Genomic DNA, 26,887 nt, shown 5'->3' on the forward strand with positions numbered 1-26,887 from the left:
CAAGAAGAATTAAATGTGGTAAACTTGGTGGCCATTAATTTATTCTCCTTCGTCCAATCCACTTATCTGAAAAGTACTCAAAATGTAATTTCTCACAAGATTTGTATAGTGTAGGTCGTATCATCTTGTCATGTCCAAAAATTGCTTCTATTTACGACCAATTAAAAAAAAAACTTTAAAGCTTTTTTATGTTCAATTTATTAATACTTATTGTTTATACCAGTAAAGACGCTAAATTAGACTTCTATCAGCCTACAGAACATGCTGGATTTTGATTGAGATACAGCATTAAGTACCACTTATTAGTGATAACAACCTTTACAACAACAACAAGGTAAGAGTTAAAACCGGCAATAAATACTCCAACAAATTTAAGACCACAAAAGGCTTATTGTAGGGATGCTCTACATCTCCGACACTGTTCAAGATATTCCTCGAACCAATATTAAAACCATGGAAAAGGAAATGTGAAGGGATGGGAATACCCATCCGGGACAACTTCTTGTACACATTAAGCTTTGCAGATGACCAAGTGGTAACGGCTCAAGATGATGAAGATCTGTGCTATATGCTCCGAAAATTAGAAAAGGAATACACAAAAAATGGACTGGAAATAAATCTAGAAAAGACCGAATATTTAACAACAGAGCAAGAACCATTGAGAAACTTGGAAATGGACGATAATAGGGAAATTAACGGCACTGAGAAATTCAAATATTTAGGATTCATACTCTCAAAAAATGGAACCACCGAGCAAGAGATAACCAGCAGTTTAGCACAGACAAGAACGTGTATTAAATAAATGAACGGGGTACTGTGGGATAGACAGATTACCAGAAATACAAAGAAGAGAATTTATAACATCTTGGTACGCAGTATAATGACCTATGGAGTAGAGAATTGGGTAATAAATAAACGAAACAGGTCCAAAATCACAGCAACTGAAATCGAGTTCATGAGAAGAAGCTACTTCTTCTTCTGGTTCCTATCCGTTTCGGATGTTGGAAATCATATTGGCAATCATGACCTTGCTCGCTGCGGCTCGAAACAGCTCCGTTGAGGAAGAAGCTACAGAGTGACAAAAATGGATCGCATCAGAAATGAGGAGATAAAACGAAGAATGGCAGTAGAACAAGACATACTCAGCTACATCGAAGAAAAACGTTTAATTTGGTATGGACATGTGAGAAGAACAGATCATACAAGGTGGATAGCAAGGATTTCGGATTGGAGCCCAATAGGAAGGAGGAAAAGAGGTAGACCCCGAAGATAATGGAGAGATGAAGTGGACGAGGCCATGGAAAGACGAGACCTTAGAGATGGAGAATAGCAGAACAGAAAGGACTGGAGACGTTGGCTGAAAGAAGGAAGGCGACAGTTGTAAAAATCCTTGTATAGATAGATAGATATTAGTGATAAAGAACCTGATATAGAAGTCTGCAGAATGCAACAAACCATTGTCACTGATATTTGTCGACTACGGGAAAGCATTTGATACCATAAGCCATCAGAAAATGTTAAAAGCATTAACAGAATACCGAATAGACCATCGCTACACTAACATAATCAAATATTTCTACGAAAATGCTATAGCTAGCGTAGGACTATCTGAACAAGAAATAAATAAATTCTGTATACAGCGAGGGGTACGGCAAGGAGACACCGTCTCTTCAAAGCTATTTACGATGCTTTCAAAACATACTTGTAAGAAAGCACATCTAAACGAGCATGATATCAACATAAATGGAGAGAAACTCAGTCATTTAAGATTTCCAGATGACATCGTCCCTATAACCGATGGTATGGATGATGCAATAATAATGTTTGAAAAATCACGCTTCCTTTGAGGTCGGACTAAAGATTAATATGAACAAGACGCAAATAATGACTTATTTAGTGCTACATCGAAATATTGGTGTTGATGGAAGTGATATTGTGCAGACTACAAGTATAAGTACATAGGACATGAAATTAGGTTAGGCAGAGATAACCAGACATGTGAGCTCCCACGTCGCATAGGATTAGCCTGGGCAGCGTTTGGTAAATTAAACTATGTATTTAAAACGGATCTACCCATATGCCTCTTTGACTGTGTGTGTTACCTGTACTCACTTATGAAGCAGAAACATTAGCACTCACAAAAAAGGTAGTGACTAAGATTCGCGTGACTCAGAGGGCTAAGGTGCGTTAGATGTTGGGTGTCTCTCTAAGAAACCGAATCCCAAACCAAGAAAAGTTGTAAATATTTTATCTTCAGCATTAATTATTAGATAATGTCGATAAATGCTTTTTCAGATGATCAAATTGACTTAAGTACTATCTAAAGACTTGTGTGACAGCCAGACAAAGATTTTACGACATACGCTACTCATTCGCAGCTTGTAGAATTTTTTATGCTATGTGATACAGTGTCAGAAATGAGGAAGTACTCAGAAGAGCGGGCTTATAGGATAGGGAACTTTTTAGTTATGTAAAAAGTAAGAAGACTGCATACTTGGGACACATATTACGAGGAGAAAGATATATTTTTCAGCAACTGATACTCGAAGGGAAGATAGAGGGTAGGAGAGGTCTGGGACGTAAAAAAATGTCATAGCTGCCCAATATTCGACAATGGACAGAAATCCAAAGCTACGAAATGCTTCGCAATGCTGCTAAAAACAGAATTATTTAATCCTGACTATTTAACATCTCACCTGTTATTCTCCAACTATTTCTTCATTTAAAAATTGGATTTTAACTCATAAATTGTAGCTATATATGTACAAAATGTCAAAGCATATACATTTTTTCAACACAGAAACTAAACCCCAAATAAACAGCATATTTTCTCAGCATTATTTGTTGGTTTTAAACGATTTGTATAATGTTTGTTAATGTGGCATAATTTCTTATAATACTAATCTAATGTACCTTGTTTCAAGCGTTTAACATTTAAAACTCTTTTCTTTTTTTTTCAGCTAGCATTATCATCCTAATAGCCCCTTTTGCATCAATCGCTAGCGGTGTGTTAATGGACAAATTCGGTCGGCTAAATACGATAAAACTTGCAATAGTGCCTGGCGTTTTGGGTTGGGTAGCGCTTGCGTTGGCTCCTAACATGAAGATAATTATTATGGGCAGGATATTAACTGGAATTGCATCATGTAAGTTAACTATTTTCGACGTAAAAGCGTGAAATAAGTAGCTTGTTACAAACAAGACATGGAATATTTGACGGTAATAGGACACGTGCTTCTCATAAAGAGCATACAACTTTTATATTGGTCTGTTTAAACGTGTAATTTAAAAACAATTACTTAAACATGTATAAAGTTTAAAAGAGCTTAATTGCTAAACCGTTTAACTATTTATAATGTTTTTTTTTTGTAAAAAGTAACAGAACAAAACGTTTTGATACGTTATCATAGTGTTTAAAGAGAATAAAATATCTTACATATTCTCTTAATTTATAATAGCCAATAGATAATAATAAAAAACAGTAGAAGGTAATAGAAATAAGTTCAAAATGATTTAGGAGCACATTCAAATATATTTCATCATGTGTCTTTATCTTGGGCCGTATCACAATTAATCCATTTATTCTGTTCTTCACAAAAACTCTATTGCAAAATATGCTTTTGTTTTTTCTGGCTATAAAAATCTTCCATTGCTTTTTATTTTGTAGGCGTTGAAAATTTCTTGAGTAATTTTTCTGACTCCCATTCGATCCTCCAATTGGTTGGGCTAACATTAATCTAAACAAAAGCTCCCTGATTTTTTTAAAAATTCTGTCACCAATGTGCTCTTTGCTATATGGAAGTCTCAGAAGTCGATTAGGATCTATACAGGAAAACAAATCAAACCAAGACCAACTACTACAAATTCATAAAACGCGGATGCTCAATAAAGTTGAGAAAGAGCAGTTGGAAATATGGGAACGAAATATGCTAGAAAACATTTTGGGAAAGAAGAGTGGACAAGTACTAAAAAGAGGCACCAATGACGAAATATATAAGCAGTATAAGGAGCCTAAAAATTACGACATATGTCAAGGCACAAAGCACGAGTTAGCTTGGGCGTACCAAAATATTACCAGTTGGAAGTATATATAGGCAATCAGATCTGGCCAAACAACTACTAAAAGTATCCAAAAAATAATAAAAATAAAACAGTACTCCTTCAAGAATGGAGATCAAGCATCCTAATACCTCTCTTCAAAAAGGGAGACAATGGAACTAATTTATTAAACATAACACTAAAATTATTAAACAAAGACATAACAAATAAATTAAGTAAAATTATAACACTAGCAGAAGAAAAACAAGGTTTTAGGTTAGAAAAATCATGCACCAATGCTATATTTATAATAAGGCAAGTGCAAGAGAAACCATTAGAATATAATAATCCTGTATATCTACGTTTGGTGGACCTTAAGAAGGCCTTTGATCAGGTCAAATTAAAGGACGTTAAACACTTATTGTGTGCAACAGAGACACCTCTAGGAATAATTAAGACGATCGAAAATATTTACCAAAACAACACAACAAAAGTAAAAGTAGAAGAATTAACTGACCCTATTAAAGCTGGCAATGGGATAAGACAGGGAGATTCTCTGAGTCCTCTATTGTTTAACCTGATTATAAATAAAATGATAAAAAAAGTAAGAACTAAAAATGATACCAAATGAAAGAAAAACAACCTAAAATAATCTGGTATGTAGACGACGCAATACTACTCTCTCAAAGTGAAGATGATTTGCAACGTATGCTGCACCAATTTAATATATCCGCCAGAAAATTTAACATGTTAATTTCCCCAAAAAAGACAAAGTGCGTGGTTGTAACAGCAAATTTACTAAGATTTAGATTGGAGCTGGAAGGTCAGATAATAGAATAAGTGATGGAGTTTAAATATCTAGGCATCACATTATCTAGCTACGAAAAGGTCAAAACTGAAGTGAAAGATCAAGTGAATAAAGCAAACAGAGCCGCAGGTTGCCTGAATAAAACAATATAGAGAAATAAAAATATGGGAAAAGAAATGAAAGGCAAAATTTACCAAATAGCCATCAGACCAATAATGACATACGCGGCAGAAACAGGAACTGACAAAGAGCGGACAAAAAGGAAGTTAGAAATAACAGAGATGAAAACACTTGAAAAATTGACGGTAAGACACTATGGGACAGAGCTACAGATATACGACGTAGATGCAAGGTGGAAAACATCAAGGGTAAGAAATATAAGAGTACAATGGAATGACCAAATAAGTCGAATGACAACAAATAGAGTAGTAAAGACGGCAAGAGACGGTTTCCCAGTAAGAAGACGATCAGTAGTAAGTGGCACGTAAACGATGGAACGACTTACTGAAGGCACATTGAAAAACAGACAAAGTCATGTGTACATAAAAAGAAGAAGAAGAATTGTTCAATTTCCATAACAAACATTTGTTATTTATAGAAAAAGACAGCAAATACAAAATAAGTGATTGATATGATCCTTCATGGGTAATCTTTCATTTTTCCGGCTGTATAATGTTTATATTTGTCTATTAAAAACAAAGATACTTACCAGAGTTAATTTTATTTTTCACATTTGTCACGATTTTCTTTTGGAAATGTTTGCTCCAAGTATTTTTTTTTTTTTGGGATAGAACATTTTGATCCCATTTTGCTATCTTTAGACCTGGGACACAATTAACTGCGTGCTTTTTATGCGATTGGTTGATTTACAACACCTTCTTCTGCTTCTATTCCACACACATTTTCATTATGCTCAGGGTTATATTCGGAAAACGGTTACAAACATTTTAGTTCTCGAGATACCTTCTTTTTATTTCAGGTAGGATTCATCTTGGTATATATTATAAACGCATTGATACAGGTAATATCTATAAAAAGTTTATCCAACGTCTCCCAAACTCAGTTTTGTTATAATTGGCAAATGGTAATTTGTATAAATGTCTTATAATAATAACTGGTTTCAGCACATCAGCAATATCTGAGAAAATGTTCACTTAATAAAAAACCTAATACTGTTTTTTTTTGGGGACATAGAAAACCAACATGACTTCTGATTGAAAACTGAAAGGGGATGAAAATGTTTATCGCTGAGGGGAGTGTGAGAACTTTGGTGGAATGAATGTTTTGCATGTCCGTAGAGTATCGCAAAGGTTTAGGTTTCGACCAATTAGGTATTCAGCTAACTCTATCTGATCACGCTTCGTCATATAACCAATAATATCACATCAGTATAGGCTGGGGTCCATTTGAATACCACTTAGCGTGTATTTAAAAAAAGACCAGGTGGGGTCTATCCATGTTTTTTGCATTTAGACATATATACATCGACAGCATACGTCTGTTTTCCTCTTTTTCAGCTCAAACTAGTTAAAAAAATAATGTAATGGATTTACTGGAATTATAACTTTAACATGAAAATGTAAAGGCTGATCACAGGAAGATTAATACTGATTATAATACAGGTTACTAATTAACTAAAATCATAAACAATCTAAGCTTTTAAAAATAAATATAATTAAAAAAATCATTACTAGCCAATAAGATATGATAACATAATAATAGAAATGCCCACTTCAGTTATTTTTAATTACCACTTATTTATATGATATAATCTTTTAATAGTTAAATCAATTAATAAAGATTGATTAAAAATTTCTTCTTTTAAGATTAAGATTAGATAATAATATTAGGTAATAAGAATACCTTGAAAATTGCAATTGCCTAATTTTTTATCGTTGAAATTTCAGTTTTATTAATAATTCGTATGGATTCTTGATATAAGGTTAATTCCAAATAAACAACTCCTTTTTTTATGTTCAAAAATCTTTTCCACAATTTCTGAAACACATGCTGATTTAGTACGAGATTAGTTTAAGAGGACCTTCACCACATTCCTTAACTGAACATTATCACATCCTAGGACTGTTCTAAAACTTTCGATCTAACAGTATCCTCGTGGCAAAACAATATACCGATAATAAACAAATAAAGAAATTGTACAGTAAATAATACGAATATAGAGTTTCGTATACAAATTTCTTTCAGTAGCTATAAGATGAAGCTTTGTCTGGTAATAATTATTTGTAGTATCGAATTTCTCCCTCTCTTCAACCACTGTTTTTTAAATAATAAAAGGGAATATTAGGGAGAAATAGATAATCTGCTGGTATTTGAAAGGAAGGTTCTCAGAGTTATATTTGATCCTCAAAGAGATACATTGTCAGGAGTGTAGAAGGAAAAGAAAACATCGTCAGATATATAAAAGCTAATCGGATAAGATGGACAGGCCATATGGTAAGATCAGAGGAAAACAGAGTGCTAAAGCGCAAGATCGTAGTGGATGGAGGGCTGTAGTGGATGTGACGAAGGCTCACCCCGGGTTGTAAAGCTCGTCAAGAAGAAGAAGAAGAATTTTCTTTATATTGTATTGCATCCATCCTGTTACTATTTTCTGATTTTTAATTTTACTTAGTTAGTCTTTTCAGTTTAACTTTAAATAATTATTAGTCCATTCATTAATTTAATTGAATTTTCATTATCTATAGTATCATATTGAAGCCCATTTTCAGTACCTATAATTTATTTATATTTTTTTATTATTAACAATTTATATTACTTTAAAATTTATTATCTATAATTTATTTAAGCCTGGGGTACGAATCCTGCTATTGTATATATCACCGAGATTGCACATCCAAAATTAAGAATGTCGCTTATGCAACTGTCACCAACGTACGTATCACTAGGTAAGCATGATTTTTATACAGTACGTTAAGTTTTGGATTAGATATTTACATAAAGTGCTAAAATCGGCAACATTGGCAGTACGAGGTAATTGTAATTCTCCGATCCCCTCCGATACCTTAGCCTTAGACTCCTAGACAGAAAACGAGAAAACGAAAACCATTTAGTACAGCTTGACAAATTTAAGGTGATACTTGACAAATTTGTAAACTTGCTTAGAAAATTAAGTGAGAACGCATTCGGAGGAAAAGAGATACATAATGCGCTCGGTCCCTTTGCCTCTTTGGTATACACCATACTACAAGTTTACAGAGAGTGACCTTATTTATTAATGGAACTTCTATGATATGTCTATATTGTATGTTATTTTTCTCAAAATACAAAATATTTTCTTTTTGTAACTTGGTAAAACAATTCTTCTAATAATTATATTTTATTTGACTCATTAATATTGACCATTCAGTCATGTTAAAGCGGCAGTTTTTTCGAACACTTCTATAAATGTTTCGTTCTATAATTTTATAAGAGGAATATTGGTAGAGATGAAAGCTTTACATTTGCGTTAGAGTAAACTGTATAAGAATAAAAGAATAGTAGTTAATCTTATACCTGGAACATACCGACGAAACATTTATTACTTAATTTTTATACTAGAGTTGTCGTTACATTTTAAATAGTCATTATACTTTTATTCTTCGGATCTTCGGCATTTTAGCATTTTAGTAAGTCATAAATATTTTAATCTGTTGTTTATTTCTTTACAATAGAATAATACCAGCCCCGTTGGGATGGCTGTCAACATCCGGTATTTAGGTACTAAACTGTATAACTTTATTAACTTTCCCGAATATTTTATTTTGGTACGGAGATTTTGTAGAAATATATCGTATAAAATATATCTCAAATAGTGACTGAGTTGCCAATATGAATAAGTCAGATAAAATAAAATTATTAGAAGAATTTTGCCTTCATTAATTTTTTTTGTTATATGTCGCAATGTAGGAACTCGTTTTTCCGTGAGATAATAATTTATTATTATACGCCGAAGTAAACCTTTGTCAAAATCGCCCAAGTTGGATTTTGGGGCAGATCTCATTCTTTTGTTAGGCGTCGAAAATGATGCAGAAGCACCTTCTTCTATATTTTTCATTTCACGAGAGATCCGTTTTATAGTGGCTATACTTACTCCCGTTGCTAAGGAAGCACGCTCTTGAACTTTTTTAAAATCTTTAACATGCGGATTTTGCATCGCTTCTCTCTACATAAAAATAATTACAATTGCTATTACCTCCCTCGTTTGTCTAGACAAGACTTTGCCTTCTAATTTTGAATGAAAATCCATTTTTATAATTTAAAATACTTAACAATAATTATTTAAAAAGTCAAGTCTATTGTAATACGATAGTTCTTCAACACACAGTAACTTTAAACATAAGTAAAATAAAAAAACTTTGTCGCAGACTATACAAGTACCTTGCACATCGAAGGGCCAAGAAATAATAAGGACGAATTGTGTTGTGGTCGAATGCGCATCGTGGGTGGAACCTAATTTCAAATCGGCCAAGTATCACGTTAAATTTGACATTTTGACAAGCAATAACACGGAACAACGGAAGGGATACGCATCTCTGTCCGTCGATTTTTGTTTTCCTTATTTATACTCGGTTCATTTCTTATAACATAAACTTGAAAACATAATATTGACCATTATAAGGCGGTGCATTTGTATCAGTTTTTAATAATATGAACAATACAGAAATGATTTAAGTATTTGATATTCTGCGGCTCAACAGTATCCCAATCTGTCATAAAAACTTCTGCGGACAGATGTAAGAGTTTCTTCTTCTTATGGTGCCGTGCACCTATAGTGCGTTGGCGAATTATCTTAAGGTCAGACGTCTGTCTTTTGCGGCATGCAAAAGTTCGCCAGTGTTAGTTACGCCTGTCCAGTTCTTTACATTTCGCAGCCACGACATTTGTTTGCGACCTATTCGCTCTCTTGCCCTCAATTTTTCCTTGGATAATTAGTTGAGGGATTGCGTATGTTTCCCCTCTCAGGATGTGGCCCAGGTATCCAATCTTTCGTGCCTTGATCAAGCTGAGCAATTCTCTCTCAGTATTTGCTCTTCTTAGGACTTCCTCGTTTCTCACCCTATCTGTCCATGGTATGCGGAACATTCTTCGCAAGGTCCTTATTTCGAAGGCTTCCAACTTGTTAATGGAAGATATTTTCAACAAGAGTTTCTGTTGTAACATAATTGGAAACTTTTCTTATTCGGTTTTTTATTTTATCCAAATTTTGGGCTCTAGCCTTAGGATGATCGTAGATGATGCTTTTTAAATGTCTCAAAAAAAAAGAAGTCCATGGGGGTAAGATCTGAAGATCGTGCAGTCCATTTAATATCGCCTGTTCCACTGATAACTCGATTCGGAAAAGTATTGTTTAAGTACTCCCTAATTATTCGAGCGTTGTAAACTGAACAGCCTTTTTGATGGATTCTCCAGATTTACATCAAGAAGATTGGGATTAGCGGGAAGAACATGATTCTGTATCAGATCAACGTATACTCTACTATTCAAGTTGCCCTTAATCAAAAATGACCCTATTATAGACGTTAACTTTTCGAGGACGTTGAGTTCGGTAAACAACACGTCAGTGCTAGTTTTCCCGCGCCCAATACCTCGTAATGGAAGGATTGTGTCTCCCTACTAACGAAACAGGAGATTCATTAGTAAATAAAATTTTTTTAATAAAATTGGGTTTATCATTAGCTTTCGTTATTCAAAAAACTCCATTCTTCGAAAGTGGTCGTCTAGATAAAGCTGTTGAGTTTTCGCATATTTAAACCTCTTGTAACCGTGCTTTTTTCATACTTTCGTTACAGTAACATTGCTAACATCTAACTCTCTAGCAACGCTTCTACTTAAACGTATTGAATCTACCTCGATTGTTGCACAAATTTGTGTATCCCGGTAATATCTTTCCTCAACTTTTACCGAACATAAATCCAGAATTACCACCATAAAACCATTTTATTATTTAAAGCTTTTCTGTAAGCGTATAAACAGACATGTTGTTTACAAAAATAAATTAAAAATCTACGCTGTTATTGCTTTAAATAACCACCCACTGTATGATGACAAATTATTGGCGAAGGGCCAACGGAAGTTCGTGGACAGTCGACGGCACGCAGTGTTGCCATTTATAGTGTGTATATCTAATTCAAAACCTAACGTACTGTATCACCATTTTTAATAAAAACTACCTAAACAAACAGTTTTTATTTGTAGGCATGATTTTTGTGTATCTGGGAGGAATGTATACAACTTGGAGAATGGTAGCTTGGTTTAGTAATATATTAATTATAATACCCGTCATATTCGTATTCTTTATACCCGAAAGTCCAATGTGGTTGATATTAAAGGGACGAACGAAAGAGGCTAAAAAGTCGTTGGAATGGTTAAATAAAAAGCAACCACAGCCCGAAGGAAAAGTAGGTAACACTATGCACTGACTGCTTTAATATATTTTTGAACTAAATCCCCACAAGCCTCAGTTGCAGTAACTGACAAAATTCACCAATAAACCTTTATTCGTAAAATTAATTCTGTAAACATTATGACAAAATACATTTTAACTAAACTTTAACAAAATTGACAAATACAACTAAAATTTATTAATCATTTCATAGTAATGATAAATTTGTAGACTAACTTTTCATTCAGGTACGATTATCAAGTAGTCCACTTTGCTTAATTTTTTCCTTCCTTTTTATCGTATTTATCCTTAAATTTTGTGTCCTTTCACCCTCTCTTACCTTTCTATTTTCATCTGAGAACTTAATCTCCGATATGGTCGCCTTTCTACTTGTTCTTTTCTCTCTACAGACCCGCCTTGGATTCTCTTCACAGACCCGCACATGTTAACATCTTCTCCACCTTTTCCACCTCCTTGATATGATGCCCTAAGTTTGCCTATTAGTACTCTTAAACGTCGGTTCAAACATTTGTCATTTTCTACCATTCCAAATTTTTTAAAGTAGTTATTCTCTGAAAACATCATGTTTTATGAGCATCTGCGTCCCTAAGTAATCTAAACGTCGTTGCCCGCAGTATGTCCATCTTCTGAGATTGAGAATTAGCAACTTCTTCCTCTCGGCACAATATATAGGTACTTTCTCTCACCTATTTTTTATCATTGCCTTGCTATGTTTATTTTTTTCTCGTATATTCTTTCTATTTACACTAACACATGCATCGGTGGACATGACTCACAAATCCTGGACAGATACTGTTTTGTATGTACATGCCACCTTCAACAGACTCTTCTTTTTTTGGCGAGGTGTCTTCCAATTTTTTAGGACCGCTGTATCTCAGACCAGTGCCATGTATAGGAGAATCGATTTTACAATACTATGAAAGGTCGTCCTCTTCTTGAATTTGTGCGCTTGATGTTAGGCATGACTCATATATCTCACACATTTTTTAGAGCCAAACCAAGTTTTTTATATTTTAATAATATTTCGTTCCTTTTTTGTAGTTTCTTGAGGACTATTGTCTCGGTTTTACTCGCAGCTAACTTCAGCACATGTATTTTTATCCACTTGGCCTTATATACTGCGCAACGAAGGTAAGGTTCTTGTCCCTAATGCTGGTAGGGTTACACCCTCCCGGATTACTGGCTCATAATCCCGTCATAGACCAGTTTTTACAACGTACTTTAGCCATCATGCCATAATGACCATAATGATTAAAATATCGAGTGTTCAACACATCTTAACCTTTGTGTCTATACCCAGGTACCTGGGTATCCTTGGTAATTGTTTTATCTGAATCATTGACGATAGTATAAATATTTTTATTCGAGCTTCTAGTTATTCCTAAAATTATTTAGAACGAAGAGATTTATAATAAAAACCAAAGAAAAAAATGCATATAATATATTAAAGTTACCTGTCAAAGTTTTTACACCATTACGTCCACACCCGTGGCACCCGGGTAACACTAATGTTTAGTAAATTATGGAGCTCTGTCTAGTTTTTTTTTATAATAAAAGTGATATGGAAACGTAAATAAAAGTTACGTTTTAAACACATTGTCCACACTTACTTATATTTACTGAGTGTTCGTTACATAGTGGACGATTACAAACATTACATGATTTTCGTGTCTTTCTTAGCCGCTTTTTCGCTAAAGACATACAAATGTAGCAGTTTCCAACAATTTTGAGGCGTCCAGTGGAATCTCGAAGTGGTAATGACTCTGCAATATTACTTGAATCTGTAGGTAGAGGTTTTCCTAACATACACTCAATTCCTGGCCTTGATGAAAAATTTCGGTATACATTTGGTACTATAGATCTAGCAGAAATTGCAGGCATCACAAGTTATGTCCCTAAGTCTTGTAGAAAAATTCTACGCTTACTGGTTTCAGTAGAACTCTGTGGATTATTCTTTGTATAAATTATATAGGTTGCTAGGCAAGCTACGTCTAGGATATTGTAAAAGAAGGCTACTGGCCAACGCAAAGTTCTGCGTTTAGTGGAAGAATGAGAAACCATTTTGTCCATGTTGTCTACGCCTCCTTTAGTTGTATTATAGAACTGAATTATTTCAGGTTTATTTTTTGGGCCACTTACATTATCGTTGTCATGCATTGTTGACAGCAAGATAACGCTTTTTTTCTTTTTTGGTACATATGAACAAATAGTAACACGATCTGCACTGAATCCGTGTAATGACGATTCAGGCTCACGCTCTGGCGAAGGCAGCATTTCTTGTGGAATATATGGTTTGTTTCTTTTCAAAGTACCAACTAATGATAAATTCCAAGACAACAGGAGACGGGCTAGTGGAAGAGTTGTGAAAAAATTATCCATTGTTATGTTTCGTCCAGAATTTTTGTATCGGTAACACAAATCTTTTACTACGTGTTCTTGATTAGTTTCACGTCCAGTCGAATTTTTTCCAGTATAAATTTGTCCAGTAAGTGGATACGAATTATTGGCGCCACAAACCCACCAAACCTTGATGCCATACTTGGCAGGTTTTGCTGGCATATATTGCGTGAAACGTGTCCTACCTCTAAAAGGAAATAACTGTTCATCCACAGTAAGAGAATCCGACGGTACATAGTTACGACGTAAATTATCATTGAGAAGATGGAATATAACTGTAATAGCTGCAGCTTTATCATTTTGCAAACGTTCTGCACGTGTTTTGTCATTGTCAAAACGTAAGAATCTGCTGATGCTCCAAAAGCGATTTATGCCCATACTTGCTCGGTACAAAGGATGAGAGTCTGTTTTCCATAAATCTTTCGAGTGCTCTGAATTTGAATGCCGTACTCCTGCTGTAATAAGAATACCTAAGTATGCATCAAATTCTTCTGTTGTGAGTGACTTCCAAACATTTCGAGGTTTGTCGGGGTTTTCAACATTATACTTTTCACAAACGCTATTAGCTTTTCGATTGGTTTCACGTATAATTATGTCACACATTACGTCACTAAAAACACATTTGAATGTATCTCTAATCGAAAGAGTTTTAGTAGAACGTACCGGGCCCGTTTTTTCACGCAAAAGGTTACGTTTCAAAAAACAGTGCAGTAAACGGTTTTCGTTGCCAAATCGTTTTATCTTTTGCAACCAGAACATCACTTTGGGAAGAACTTTCTTGAAAATCGTCAAAATCTTCATCACTACTATCGTCGCCGTCGGTATCGATTTCAATCTTATTATTGATATCAGTAAAAACGTCCTCTACGTCAGAAGCTTCATCTCCATCCGGTTTGCTTTGCGAGACATAGTCCTCATCTGATTCCTGGTTTTCGATATTTTTGTCTACTTCCTCATCTATATCTGCAAGTATATATATAACAATATATATGCAAGTACTTCTGTTGCTTTTCATACGTCATTCTAAAATTGAATGATCTATGTATAAAACATTGTAAAAATAAACAGTAATAACTTACCTTCTAAATTCGCTAACACTCACTTCTCTTCTTGCCATTATTACAAGTAATTACAACATAAAACACGCATATAGTCACAAAAATATTAACAACTTGCAAGCACAGTTAAATAAACACTGATAGCAAACAAAGAAAAATCCCAATTGTCTGTTATTTTCGGAATGTACAAGCGAAGTTTACCGAAACATTGCCGGGTACCTGGGTAGCACGGGTATAGACTCCCGTATCAGGTACTTGGGTATTGACATAACGGTTAAACATAGAAATCTATAAAAATAGGTCAAGGCGAAAATGATAAAAAAGAGAAAACTGAATATCTGGGACATATCATGACAGGTAGCGGATACTGGATACTGCAGTTAATACGCAACGGAAAGATCGAGCGAATAGAAAGAATTAGTAGGAAGAAATATTCATGGATCCGGAACCTTCATCAGTGGATTGCCAATGGCTTATCAGCAAATAAATTATTACATGCCGCTCAAAATCGAGAATATCATCGGCAAACAGTCATGGAAGCTACTCACGCCTAATTATAGCACGGTACTCAAAGAAGAAAAAAAAACCTGACCATAATCCATGTCCCAATACTTATTACCATAGATATATAATACAAATAGACTAAGGGCTGCAATACCGGCCCATTCCCACAGTCCAACACAGAAAAATGACGCAAAACAGTCCCTGCATTTTTTTTAATGGACCGAGTTTATCGACAACATGACTTAAACGACCAATGGGAAGGTCACGTGGTCAATAAACCCGGACTATCAAAAAGAGATGCAGGGACTGCTTTGCGTCAGTTTTCTCTGTCGCACTGGAGGAACTAGTCTCGATTGAAGCGCTCAGTCTATTTGTATTATATTTCTATGCTTATTACTAACCCTATACGTATCGTACTACAGAAATTCTTACACACTTCCGTTTTTATTTATAAGTGTGTAATCATTTTTGTTTCTTTAGTCAGCAAAGTTTCTTTAATAAAACTCAAAAAGAAAAAACATTTAATGAATTTAACTAATATTAAAATGACGTTTCTTATGGTAGTAATAAAAATTAATAGTTACAAGATATGATACACTGTCAAATGCTCCACCTTAAAAGAAGAAATTATAACCTAAAGCTATTAACTAGAAAAAGAAGACTTTTGAAGAAGAAGAAGAAGTATTTTGACAGTGGCGGAACAAACTATTAAACCTAAAATTACGTAAATTAAAGAAAAATAAAAAGAATTCTCCCTTCTTCTTTACAAGTATTATAAATAAACATTTTTACTTTTCAGAATGAAACGTTTGCCGAAATTCAATTCAAAGTGCTCAAAAAACAGCACGAAGAAGCAGAAGCTAAAAGCAAAAACAAAGGAAGTTTTAAGGATATTTTACAGGAATTCCTGAAACCAACGGGATACAAACCACTTATCATAATGTGTCCTTTATTTTTCTGTCAACACTTTTCAGGAATATACATCACAATGTTTTACTCGATTACTTTTATAAAGGCAAGTATTTATTGATTGTTTAATAATATTTTACATATTTTGTAACATTTTTTAAAACAGTATTACTCTTAAGACATTTTTAGTTTACTTTTTTCTTGTTTTTCTTATTATTCTTCTTTTAATAGAACTAGATCATACCTAATTATTGGGCTTATCCTTCCTCAAAGCTCTTTTTAAGATGTTGAGTTTTAACTTTAAATACTAAGCTGAGGAGATTTGTATATATCAGAAGTTATTGCATTTTTTTCTTTTTCTCTTTTTTGTCTTGGTACTGATATGTTTACTCTCCGTTAATCTGGTATTCTATAAATTATAATTGTTTTAAATAGGATGGTGAATTCTTTCTGTAGATTGGTTTTGCTGGATTTGAAGAGTTCCTTACTATGTTTAAGAGTTCTCGTCGGAAAATTTTGGGTAATTTTATTGCTACCCCTAAAGTATCGTCTTATTTCATAGTTTGTTTGATTTTTAACAGTTTTGCGCCTTTCATAGCTGTTCGGTGTACTGCTGTTGATGTTGTTGTGAACTGTTTCCTTTTCTACAACATAAGTAAAGAGCCCGGAGTTTGGAACTGGCAAAATATGAAGACTTGGATTATATAATCCTCCGTCGAAAACAATTTCTAAGTCCAGTGGTGATAAGAAATGTTTGATGACTTTAAAAGCACTTTATTTTATGTTGCACTATTACAAAAATACTGTTACAAAGACGTACTTAGCTCAAATAAATTTTGTTCCTACTTATCTGCTATATACGAAAAGAATTTTACGTACTACAACTTGCGAAATGATTGAAATTACACTGTGAGTTTTCTCGAGAGAAGTGCCCGAGATGCGATACGATTATACAATGCCGAAATTCTGGGATAAACTGTCCCACAATAAACCGAGAACGGAATCATCCAATGCCGCTTCAGTCCAATAATTTATTGGAGGGAAAAACCGCCAATATTAACATTTTTAGCAGTTGTAATGAACTTTAACGTTCCAAACAGTGGTTTTTAATTCCAAAATAAGTTTTTTACGAGTTCCGAAAACAAATAAACCTTCCTGACCCACTTCTTGATAGACACCCATACCTGTTTTTCTAATGAATTTGCAAGCGGTTTAGACACTAGAAATAAACATTTTATGACTAGTTGTGGTCGTAAAAATGAAATATTTTTTACAAGTTTTATATTGAGATGAGGAATGTTAGTGACAAACATGAATAGAAGCACCTTTTTCGGAGAAAAAGAATAAATTATTCTTTATATGTCAAGCCTTTAGCAGATGTATTTGGTTCTTCTTCTTCCTATGCCGTCCCCATTAACGAAGGTTGGCGACCACATTTTTAAAAGCTTCTCTGTCTTTTGCAACGTGGAATAATTCGTCTACAGTCATGTTTGTCCAGTCTCGAATATTTCGCAGCCATGACTTCCTCTTTCTACCTATTCCCTTTTGCCATCGACTCTACCCTGCATGATGACCTGCAGAAGACTATATTTATTATTTCTCAGTATGTGTCCAAGGTATGTAGTCTTGCGTACTTTTATTGTTCTCAACAATTTTTTGTCTCGACCCATCCTTCTCAGCACTTCCTCATTGGTGACCCTGAAAGTACATGGAATTCTCAACATTCTCCGGTATATCCAAAGTTCAAAGGCTTCAATCTTCTTAACTATTTGCGCTTTTAGTGTCCATGTTTCTACCCCGTACAATGGTTTTTGTCACAGAACAATTGCTTGAATTTTAAGAACGCTGCCCTTGCCATTTCTATTCGTACCCGGATCTCTTGGTCTGGATCTAATTCTGTGTTGATGTAAGCTCCCAGATATTTATATTTTGTCACTCTCTCTATTTGCTGTCCACCAAGAGTTAGTTGTTCATTATTTATTGGTCTATTGGACTGATACTATCATAAATATTTGGTTACAATTCTTTTTTTTCTGTTCTAATTTCTAACTTTACTTCATAATTTGACATATTTTTGGCATTAGTATCTACTATTCTCAGTTCAGTAGCTCTTTTTCACTATACATTACATTTTCTTTAATTTTCTTCTGGATATATTTTATATTGTCATTTCTGAAAGTAAAGATAATGTAACTATTGTAGTAAAAATTATTGTTACTTTGTTTTGGTAAATATTAGTATCCAGATAAAATTAGATTAGATTATAATAATGCTTTCACTTTTTCTAAGGAGGAAGTTCACTTTTCCTAGAAAACCAGAAACCCTGAAAAGCTCTTGAGGAACTCTTGGTGCGTGATTCAACCTAAGGTGACCAATGCCACTAGTAGTAGAGCTGATAATAGGTATCGTCTAAATATTTTCCATTCTTCATTATCTACGTATTTATATTTTAAGATCTTTGTACTTATCGATTTTATGGTTGTTTTTAAAACGTAGATTATGGTTGTTAAGTACTGTCTCATTAATAAATATTGATTGTCTAGTTTTAGGTAGCTTATTCAATAGTATATGTAGCACTGGTTGGTCTATTAGTACAGTTCGTCGACAATAACATTTGTAGTTATTATTTTCATGCATAATATCAGGAAGTTATTTATAAATAATAAGGGGGACAGCTGGTTTGACGAAACCCCAATTTGTTGGGAAGCTTAAGAATAGAATCTTTTAAACTAAGCTATGCTGTTCTATACAGCCAGGTCTAAAAATCTCTGGCAGCCTCTGGGAATATGTGGGATGGTTTGTTGAACTTAATATCCATATCGGTATTTGTACTTTTGAGTTTAAGGTTTGAGTCTTACTTGCTCAAAATACTCAGGTTTAACTATGCAGATCCGCATTTTTTCCCCTTATATGGTTTGTGCGCCTTTCTTATTTCTTTAGTTTATGTGTAAATAATATTATTTTCAATAATATTAGTATTAATAATACAGGGAACGGCATAGGTCAGGCAACAAATTTGCATTAAGAGAAAAAATGCTGCGTCAAAATATTATTTAAAGAAATTACGAAAAAGATATAAAAAAGAGTTACTGTAAGTGTTCACATTGATGCCCATCTTAATCAATGTATTTACTGTAACGTTTCATAATGGACAGGCAGGTCCGGCGAAGAACGTCAAGCAGGCCGCGAAGGTTTTTAAAATTCTTCTTTAATTGGAGGTTTGGAGGTCGGGAAGGCAACGTGGACCTCTTGCAAAAACGCGTCCTTAAGAAGGTTCCAGATGAAGAAATCACAGGATGTCAGGTCACATGACCGTGCGGTAAGCTCAACGATTCCTGGTCTCCCTGTCCATTCTCCAAAATAAACATTAAGGTACTCCCGCACAGATGCCGCGTAATGCAACGAAGCTCTATTCTGCATGAAATGATGGATGTTCGCGAGTGTTGGATCGTTGTCCATTTGCCCACGTAAATTTTTGAGTATTTCCAAATAACTTTGGCATGTCACATTACTCTCAAAAAAGTATAGACTCACGAGACCTCCCACATGGATACCAGCTCACACATACACCCCGAGCAAGCTTATTTCTTCTTCAATGAAGACGTGGGGATTCTGGTTGTTCCAGTACTTGCAGTTACTCCGATTGACCGTACCGTTTAGCTTGAAGGTTGCTTCATCCGACCGCAAAATGGAACGCTAAAATTGCGGATCATCCTGAATGCATCCGAGATACCCCTCGCAATAGTGCATACGTTTGAGCATTCGAGCATTGGTAAAGCTACTCAACAAACGCCAGCGCCACTGTTTCCATATTTTCGTTAGTTGTTACAGATACTGGTCGTCCAAAAAGCTGCGCGTCGGCAACAGAGCCCGTTTTTAAGAATTTCTGGTACATCTTCCACACTATTGAACGATTTGGTAGCGTTTAGTTTGGAAATTTTTGTTAAAATTTGGTAAACATAGTTTCGTAATCCGGATTTGTACGAAGATACGGACGTAACAAAAAATTATTGCTTCAAGAGTGAATTTGTATCAGATATTTATTCTGAAAACGCGTCTTTTCGACGACCACGTGCTATCATGATACTGACACAACTGTCTGAAATACGAATATGCTTCGTTTTAATCTTATTCGACAGCGTTACCACACTTATGAGCGATGCCAGATTTATGCCGATTTTTCTAGGTCGTTGCCTTACTTATGCCGACTCCAGTATAATTTAAAAACTATATATTTTAATTTTTAAACTCTTATTTTTATTCAGGAAGCAGGAACAGATTTAAATGCCTATTTTGTATCTGCGTTGATTGGTGTAGTTCGATTTATCATGGCCAGTTCTAATGTCGTTTTGCTAAAATATTTAAGCAGGAGAACAGCTTTAATATCTAGCTGTGCCGGAATGGCTCTTTTTATGTACATTTCTGGACAATACACCTTGTGGATTAAAGAAGGTTAGTATAATTATGTAGTAAATATATTTTAATAATCTGTTATTTCAATTCTGTGGAGGTCTTTAAATTGTAGCGGTACAAAACATCTTGTATGACCTTGTTATAAGATAAGACATAGTGCATTGATATAGTGTGGTTGCTTTTAGGTATATCCAGAAAAAATATTTTAAAAAGATAAGGCAATGATCATTAAGGCCAATATAATATCAATCCTGTCATCATCATCAGCATTATTATCATCATCATCATCATGTAGCATTATAACACAGGGTGGGTTTTGACCGACTCTACAATTTTATTAAGAGTTGTCTCTTCATTGCATTTTGAGATGTCTAATTAGCCCAGTTACAAAGAAAATGTTACAATGGAAGCCCATACGAAGGCGAAAAAAAGGAAGGCCCAGAACGAGATGGTTGGATGACGTGGAAGACGACCTGAAAACAATGAACATAAGACAATGGAGAAGAAGGGCACAAGAGAGATCTGAATGGAAGGACATAGCCAGACAGGCAAAGACCCATCCAGGGTTATGATGCCAAAAGAAGAAGAATAATTAGCCCAGTTATATTGGTCCAATTATAAATATCGTACACATTGTAAATAACTGTTTGCCAACAAGCCAGTGAACACTTTTGTCACTGATTTGATTCCCTCTTGATATAGTGTAATTTTATTTCAACTGTAACAAGTAAAGACTTGAATTGTTTTAAAAACTTAAAAGATTATCATCGTTGAATTTAGGATACTTCGCGGTCTTTCATATTTTTTTCTAGATGTCCACAGATGTATGGATGAGTACATTTTCTTAATCTTATTACTAGTTATTTTGTTCAAATCTGTTTGAAAAAAATTAACGGGAATAGTTTTTCCCATGAAGTAAGTGTAACATTTTTGAAAACATCACTAAAAGTAATTTAAAAAGAGTCATCTACAAACCATATCGTTTTTTTCAAACCGTGTGCAAGAATTTCAATATGAAAATATCGAGAAAACAGATGAAAAGTATGGGGTTGGAAGATAAAGTTTCTTTCGAATATTGTTTTAATCATATTTAGATTTAATTTCTTAAATGAAAGAAATGGCAGCAAACTGGAAGATGTGGAAAAATATGAAAATATGCCTCTCTAGAAATCTGTCTAAATATTTCTTAAAGAGAGTAAGAGAAAGACATTACCCTGGCTCAATCCTGTCGTGTATTTAATGAGTAGCTCTATCTAATAATAAAGATACATTAAAGTTATATGTGTTTCTCTATTCCGCTGGACCCTTTTTTAAATGCAATTTTTTGTTTAAAAATATTATTTATAGAAAAAATACTTGCACGAAATCCTACTTATTGTTCCAGTTGTTTATTTATAGTGTCTTCTTATAAATTTTAATAAATTCCTTCAAAGTTCTAGAATAAATTCTTCCTAATTCTTGACATTACTTAATGATACTTTACTAATTTTTTAATTATGTCATATTTAACATTAAATAATAACAAACATTTATATTTTAGATGTTACAACAGCCAAATGGGTCCCTGTAGTATCACTGTTGATGTATGTTGTCTGCTCAGTTAACGGACTGATGTATTTACCTTTTATGGTTATATCAGAGCTGTTTCCAGTGAAAATAAGAGGAGTTGGATATACTATAGGTAAGTAAATCTGTTTACAATTAACATTTGTATATATTATCATAAATTTTGTATGAGTTAGAATTTTTAGCGAGTTTTCATTGAACAAAAAAACAAATTTTACGTTTTAATTATTTAATATTTAAATATATTTTGACTTTAATACTAAATTATACAGCGATCGGATACATTTTGTTAAAAATTTCAGTGTCTGAAATAGATAGGTAAAGGAAAAATATATATACTGAATCTTTTCTCTTCATTTTTGATAATAGGTCTTCTCTCCTCGTCTTCTATTTGCCCTAGGCAATGTCGTTAGATCTCACGTGAGATTTTTTTGTTATTCTATCGCTTTTCCGTGGTTTTTCTAGAGAAAGAAACGATTAAAAAGATGACACGACCAGAAATATGAATCATAATTGGTAATGACCCAACTGCAGTCTGTAAAACCTCAACTCCTCAAATTCCTCTACTACTCAAAAGAATATCTAAACTCAAATAAAAAAAATCAATTCCCACAGGAACTTGTGCCGGAAATCCGACTCCCTTTCCTAGAGATATTCTTAGCGTGAATCCTTATGCCTTTCAGCGACGGATCCAATTTCAATGTTAGTTGCTTATCTATTTCTTTCAGTTTTTCCTACCTGCACTCTTTTTTCTCATTTCTTTAATCGCCTTTCCTCTTTTTGTGCAATTTCGTTTTTTTACATACTTTTTCTTGGTATATCTTTTTTTTCTTTTCTTTGTAATTTTGCTTTTAGAGTTCTGGTTTTTTATGTAGGTATTATTTTTTTATTACCACTCTTTTTTTTTTCGGGCTTGTGATCGGCTGCATTGGGTATACACTTACTTAGTGAGAGATACTGCTAGCCAAAACAGTGCCACCAGCGAAGAAATAATCTAATAAATGGTATGTCTTCACAGATATTGCCAGCTAATAAAATTTATCTTTACTCATCTCAGTTTTCTGGTCACGATTTCTTGAGTTTTCAAAGCAATAATCATCATCATTCTCTTTACTTTCTCTTTTAATATGGGTAACTAGATCCTACTACATTCTGCCGAGGAATTTGCGACACAATTGGTATTATTTAGCATAATTAGAGCCGCTTCTTTGATTTTTCTCTTTTTATCATCCGTTTCTTTTAGGACTATATTTGAATCATTTCATTGAACCCTATGTTCATTATCCCATGCGTGTTTACATATTTGAGATCTATCAAATTCTCTATTTTTAATATAAGATTGATGTTCACTTATTCTAACATTAAATGGCCTTGATGTTTCACCTAAATAAAACTGATCGCATTCACAAGGTATTTTATCAAAACAATTCTTTGTTCTTTCTTGTTCATTGTTAGGTTTGGTTTTAGACAAAATAGATCTCAATGTGTTTTTTGTTCTGAATGTTGTTAATGTATCAATATAAATGACTTATTCCCATTTAAATAGGAATTGCTTTAAAATGCCACAAGAAAATAGCTTCAGAACAATATTAGGTGTCATTATTTACCATAGCCATAAATATTTTTTTGTGAGTATCCTGCAATCTGGTAGTTATTACAACTTTATTGGTTGAAAAATACTAGTTTTGAAATATTTTATTTGAACTACAGCTTAACAATTTTAAATTTATTATTTATTTTTTTAAACCATGGTTTATACTCGAATATTTTACTTTAATACTAATAAATGCATTTTAAGGTTACAGTATGTCTATGGTGTTCATGTTCGCTGCCCTGCAAGGTTATTACTGGCTATACGACGTTTTAGGTGGCATAGCACACTTACAGTGGTTCTTCTCAGTAGTATGCGCAGCAGGTCTAGTATACTCCTATATATTTATGCCAGAGACAAAAGGAAAGAAGCTCTCAGAAATATCCAACAATTTCAAAAAAGGGTGGCTGTACATAGGAAAAAATCACGATGACGACAATATTTCAAGGAGAAGTACTGTTTGATAATTTTTACAGAATAAAGCCAATTTAAAATATTATATATTTTAAGTAAAGTAAATTTATTTTTGTACAAATCTTACATCCTGTCTAATAATAATATGAGGAAAATAAGGGCTTTAGACATAAAAATTAACAACCTTGAGTAGCTCTTTCCTCATTTTTATTATGTAATATATATTTATATAATGTACCTATTTAGTTATTCCTAAACTTTTTATTGTTCGCCATCCTTTCTTGTATTGTATCTTTACTACGGATATACAAAAGGAAGAAGATTAGAAACAAATCAAACAATCACTGGTATCAAACAATTTTTATTTAAGTAAACTTATTTGCTTTCATAAAATCATATTAAAAGCTATGTATCATTGTTGCAAAATAAAAAATGGTATCGTGGTAATATCTGCGGTATAGCGTAGGGTTACTGGTCCTTGGTAATCAGTTCCATCGTTACCATCTTTCCACTTTCCTTTTGGTAAATATACATCTCTTTCTGTTGCCCCTTTTGTTAGTACTGGAGCTACTAAAATTTTTTCGCCGACTAAAAATTCTAAAAATAACATTTTGTATAAATAAATAAAATTTTACAATAAATTTGCTAGTCAAAAACTCAAAAAATAAAAGTTAAATATAAGTAAAAAAAAACAGGCAAAAACCATACTACATAATAGAATAATACTAACAAAAAGTTCAATGCTAATAAGTTAAAAACAAACAGCACTTATGAAATATAACTAATGAACTAACGATAGATTTTTCATAAAAATGGTTTATGAAAAATCATGATGGCAAAACACTTCTCATTGATGGCGATTTAAGTAAACTGAAAAATCAAAGTTTCTGTTCAATTAGATTCCCACCAATCCTCTATAAGTATTTTATGGTTTTCCAAGCATCAGGAAGACTTTGTGAGACTCGAAGTAAAAAAGAGTTTAACCGTCTACTTAGCAATCATAATATACTGTATCAGTGCAAGCTTGTAGCGAGTCTATACCAACAAACAAAAAGTCAAAATAATTCTTATCGATGACGCTGTAAACCATTTTATTCTATCCTACTGATGCAAATCGCCAAATCTCAAAGCTCATGGTACTCCCAAAGGGAAAAGACAAGTATCGATGTTTGCCTTCTGTCGTGCATAGGTAAATTATACGAGAGGCTTCTAAGAGAACAATTCGATACAGTCATTGAAGAGTCAGGTGGGCTGTCACCTAGACAGTATGGTTTCAGATACTACAGGAGCACGGTGAATGCGGTGATGGAAATCTACCAAGAGTTCCGCGGGGTGGTTCTTAATCAAAGGTGCGCGATCCTATTGTTGTTTGACGTACGGAATGCTCTCAACGCATTAAAATAGAAAGAGGTAATGAAGGCTTTACGAGAGAGAAGGTGTCCGTCCGACTTGATGAATTTGGTCTCGGACTATATTTCAGAGGGAAAAATTTTGGTAGAAAAAGGAATGGTGGGAAGACTCACGCTGTGGAACATGACATATGATGTGGTTGTGATACAACAATATGAAGAGGATGTAACCTCTTTCCGGTGAAAATTCATAGCCTAGAACTGGCTGATAGTAAGACCAAAACTAAAGTTCTCAAGGCATCAACGCAAAGGAACGGGATAACATTTGAATGTGCAGGAAATAGAGTAATTTCTAAGAAATTTGAGAGATATTTAGGTATGACTCGCTGAGTCGCTAAGTCGTGAAGTCGCTGATTCCTAATCTGAGAAGATCGATGGATTGCTTGAATCGGCGTTTGCATAACTTCCTGACTAATATACTCATAGGAACAGCTTGTTTCAGGGCATACCTTTACATATTTGGAAAGGCATACAATAACAAATGCTTGTACTGTGAAATATTGGAAACTGTCTCAAACACAGAACTGGTGAAGGAGATGCTCAGGTCGTCAGATCGGTGAAGAGCAGTTCAGAGATATGTGAAGAAAACGTTGAAGAGAAAAGAACAAGAAGAAAGTGGACCCGAAGGCAAAATGAGAAGGGGCGAAATTAAACATGAAGAGGCAGAAACAAAGGAATAGAATTATTTAGTCGTAGTAAGAAAGTTGACATTGAAACGTGGACATGGAAACGGTTTACATACCTGTGAGTAGAAATATATGCCGATGAATCAGAAGATAGAGAAATACGGAAGAGAATACCGCAGGCAAACAGAGCTTATTTTGCCTTCTCGATAGTCGATACAACAACGAGCTTTATCAACTTTATAAGGAAGAACCACTGTCAGACTTCATTAGAATACAAAGATTCTAATGGGCTGAACATGTGATAAGAATGGGAGAGGATAGGCTACCAAAAATAACACTGAATGCTAGAATGCAGGGAAAGAGACCGGTTGGAAAGCCAAGAAAGCGCTGGGAAGACACAGTAAACAGCAACGCAAAAGCCCTTTTAGGAGTTCGTGTATAGAGAAGATCAACCACAGACGAGCAAAGGTATAGGCAACAAATAAAGGAGGCCAAAGCTTAATTTGGGCTGTAGTGTCTTAGAAGAAAGAGTAAAAAAGTGTGAGAATGCGTGAATGGGAGATCGCGTGAATGCCGTGCCAACATTGCGTCCCAATAGGGGCGGTTTGGCCGGTATTTCATGGTTGATGAAGGTGTTTTCAGCTGGTATGTCTCTGGCATTGACGTCGATGGTGTCAGAACAACCCCTGCGTGAGATCTCGGATATCATCGTGTCCAAGCTAGAGGAATCCTGCAAGGCTGGAAGGCGGTT

At 34.2% G+C, this 26,887-nt stretch overlaps 2 protein-coding genes across 3 annotated transcripts in view; one reads left to right on the top strand and one right to left on the bottom strand.

The window, feature by feature from the left end:
• Window positions 1-24,336, top strand: part of LOC140432803 (facilitated trehalose transporter Tret1-like) — a 46,367-nt gene extending 22,031 nt beyond the window's left edge. Inside the window, exons 5-11 of the mRNA XM_072520921.1 lie at window positions 2,961-3,146; window positions 7,654-7,752; window positions 11,042-11,244; window positions 16,008-16,227; window positions 20,387-20,569; window positions 22,071-22,211; window positions 23,895-24,336. Of these exons, the coding sequence (XP_072377022.1) occupies window positions 2,961-3,146; window positions 7,654-7,752; window positions 11,042-11,244; window positions 16,008-16,227; window positions 20,387-20,569; window positions 22,071-22,211; window positions 23,895-24,151 (1,289 nt within the window). The 3' untranslated portion in view covers window positions 24,152-24,336. The remainder of the gene's footprint in view (window positions 1-2,960; window positions 3,147-7,653; window positions 7,753-11,041; window positions 11,245-16,007; window positions 16,228-20,386; window positions 20,570-22,070; window positions 22,212-23,894) is intronic.
• Window positions 24,337-24,446: 110 nt separating this feature from the next.
• Window positions 24,447-26,887, bottom strand: part of LOC140432802 (myogenesis-regulating glycosidase-like) — a 56,682-nt gene continuing 54,241 nt past the window's right edge. For both annotated transcript variants that reach the window (XM_072520920.1, XM_072520919.1), the window contains one exon: window positions 24,447-24,698. In XM_072520920.1, the coding sequence (XP_072377021.1) occupies window positions 24,514-24,698 (185 nt within the window). In that variant the 3' untranslated portion in view covers window positions 24,447-24,513. The remainder of the gene's footprint in view (window positions 24,699-26,887) is intronic.

Source organism: Diabrotica undecimpunctata, chromosome 1, assembly GCF_040954645.1.
Source record: "Diabrotica undecimpunctata isolate CICGRU chromosome 1, icDiaUnde3, whole genome shotgun sequence".
Classification (NCBI taxonomy): domain Eukaryota; kingdom Metazoa; phylum Arthropoda; class Insecta; order Coleoptera; family Chrysomelidae; genus Diabrotica; species Diabrotica undecimpunctata.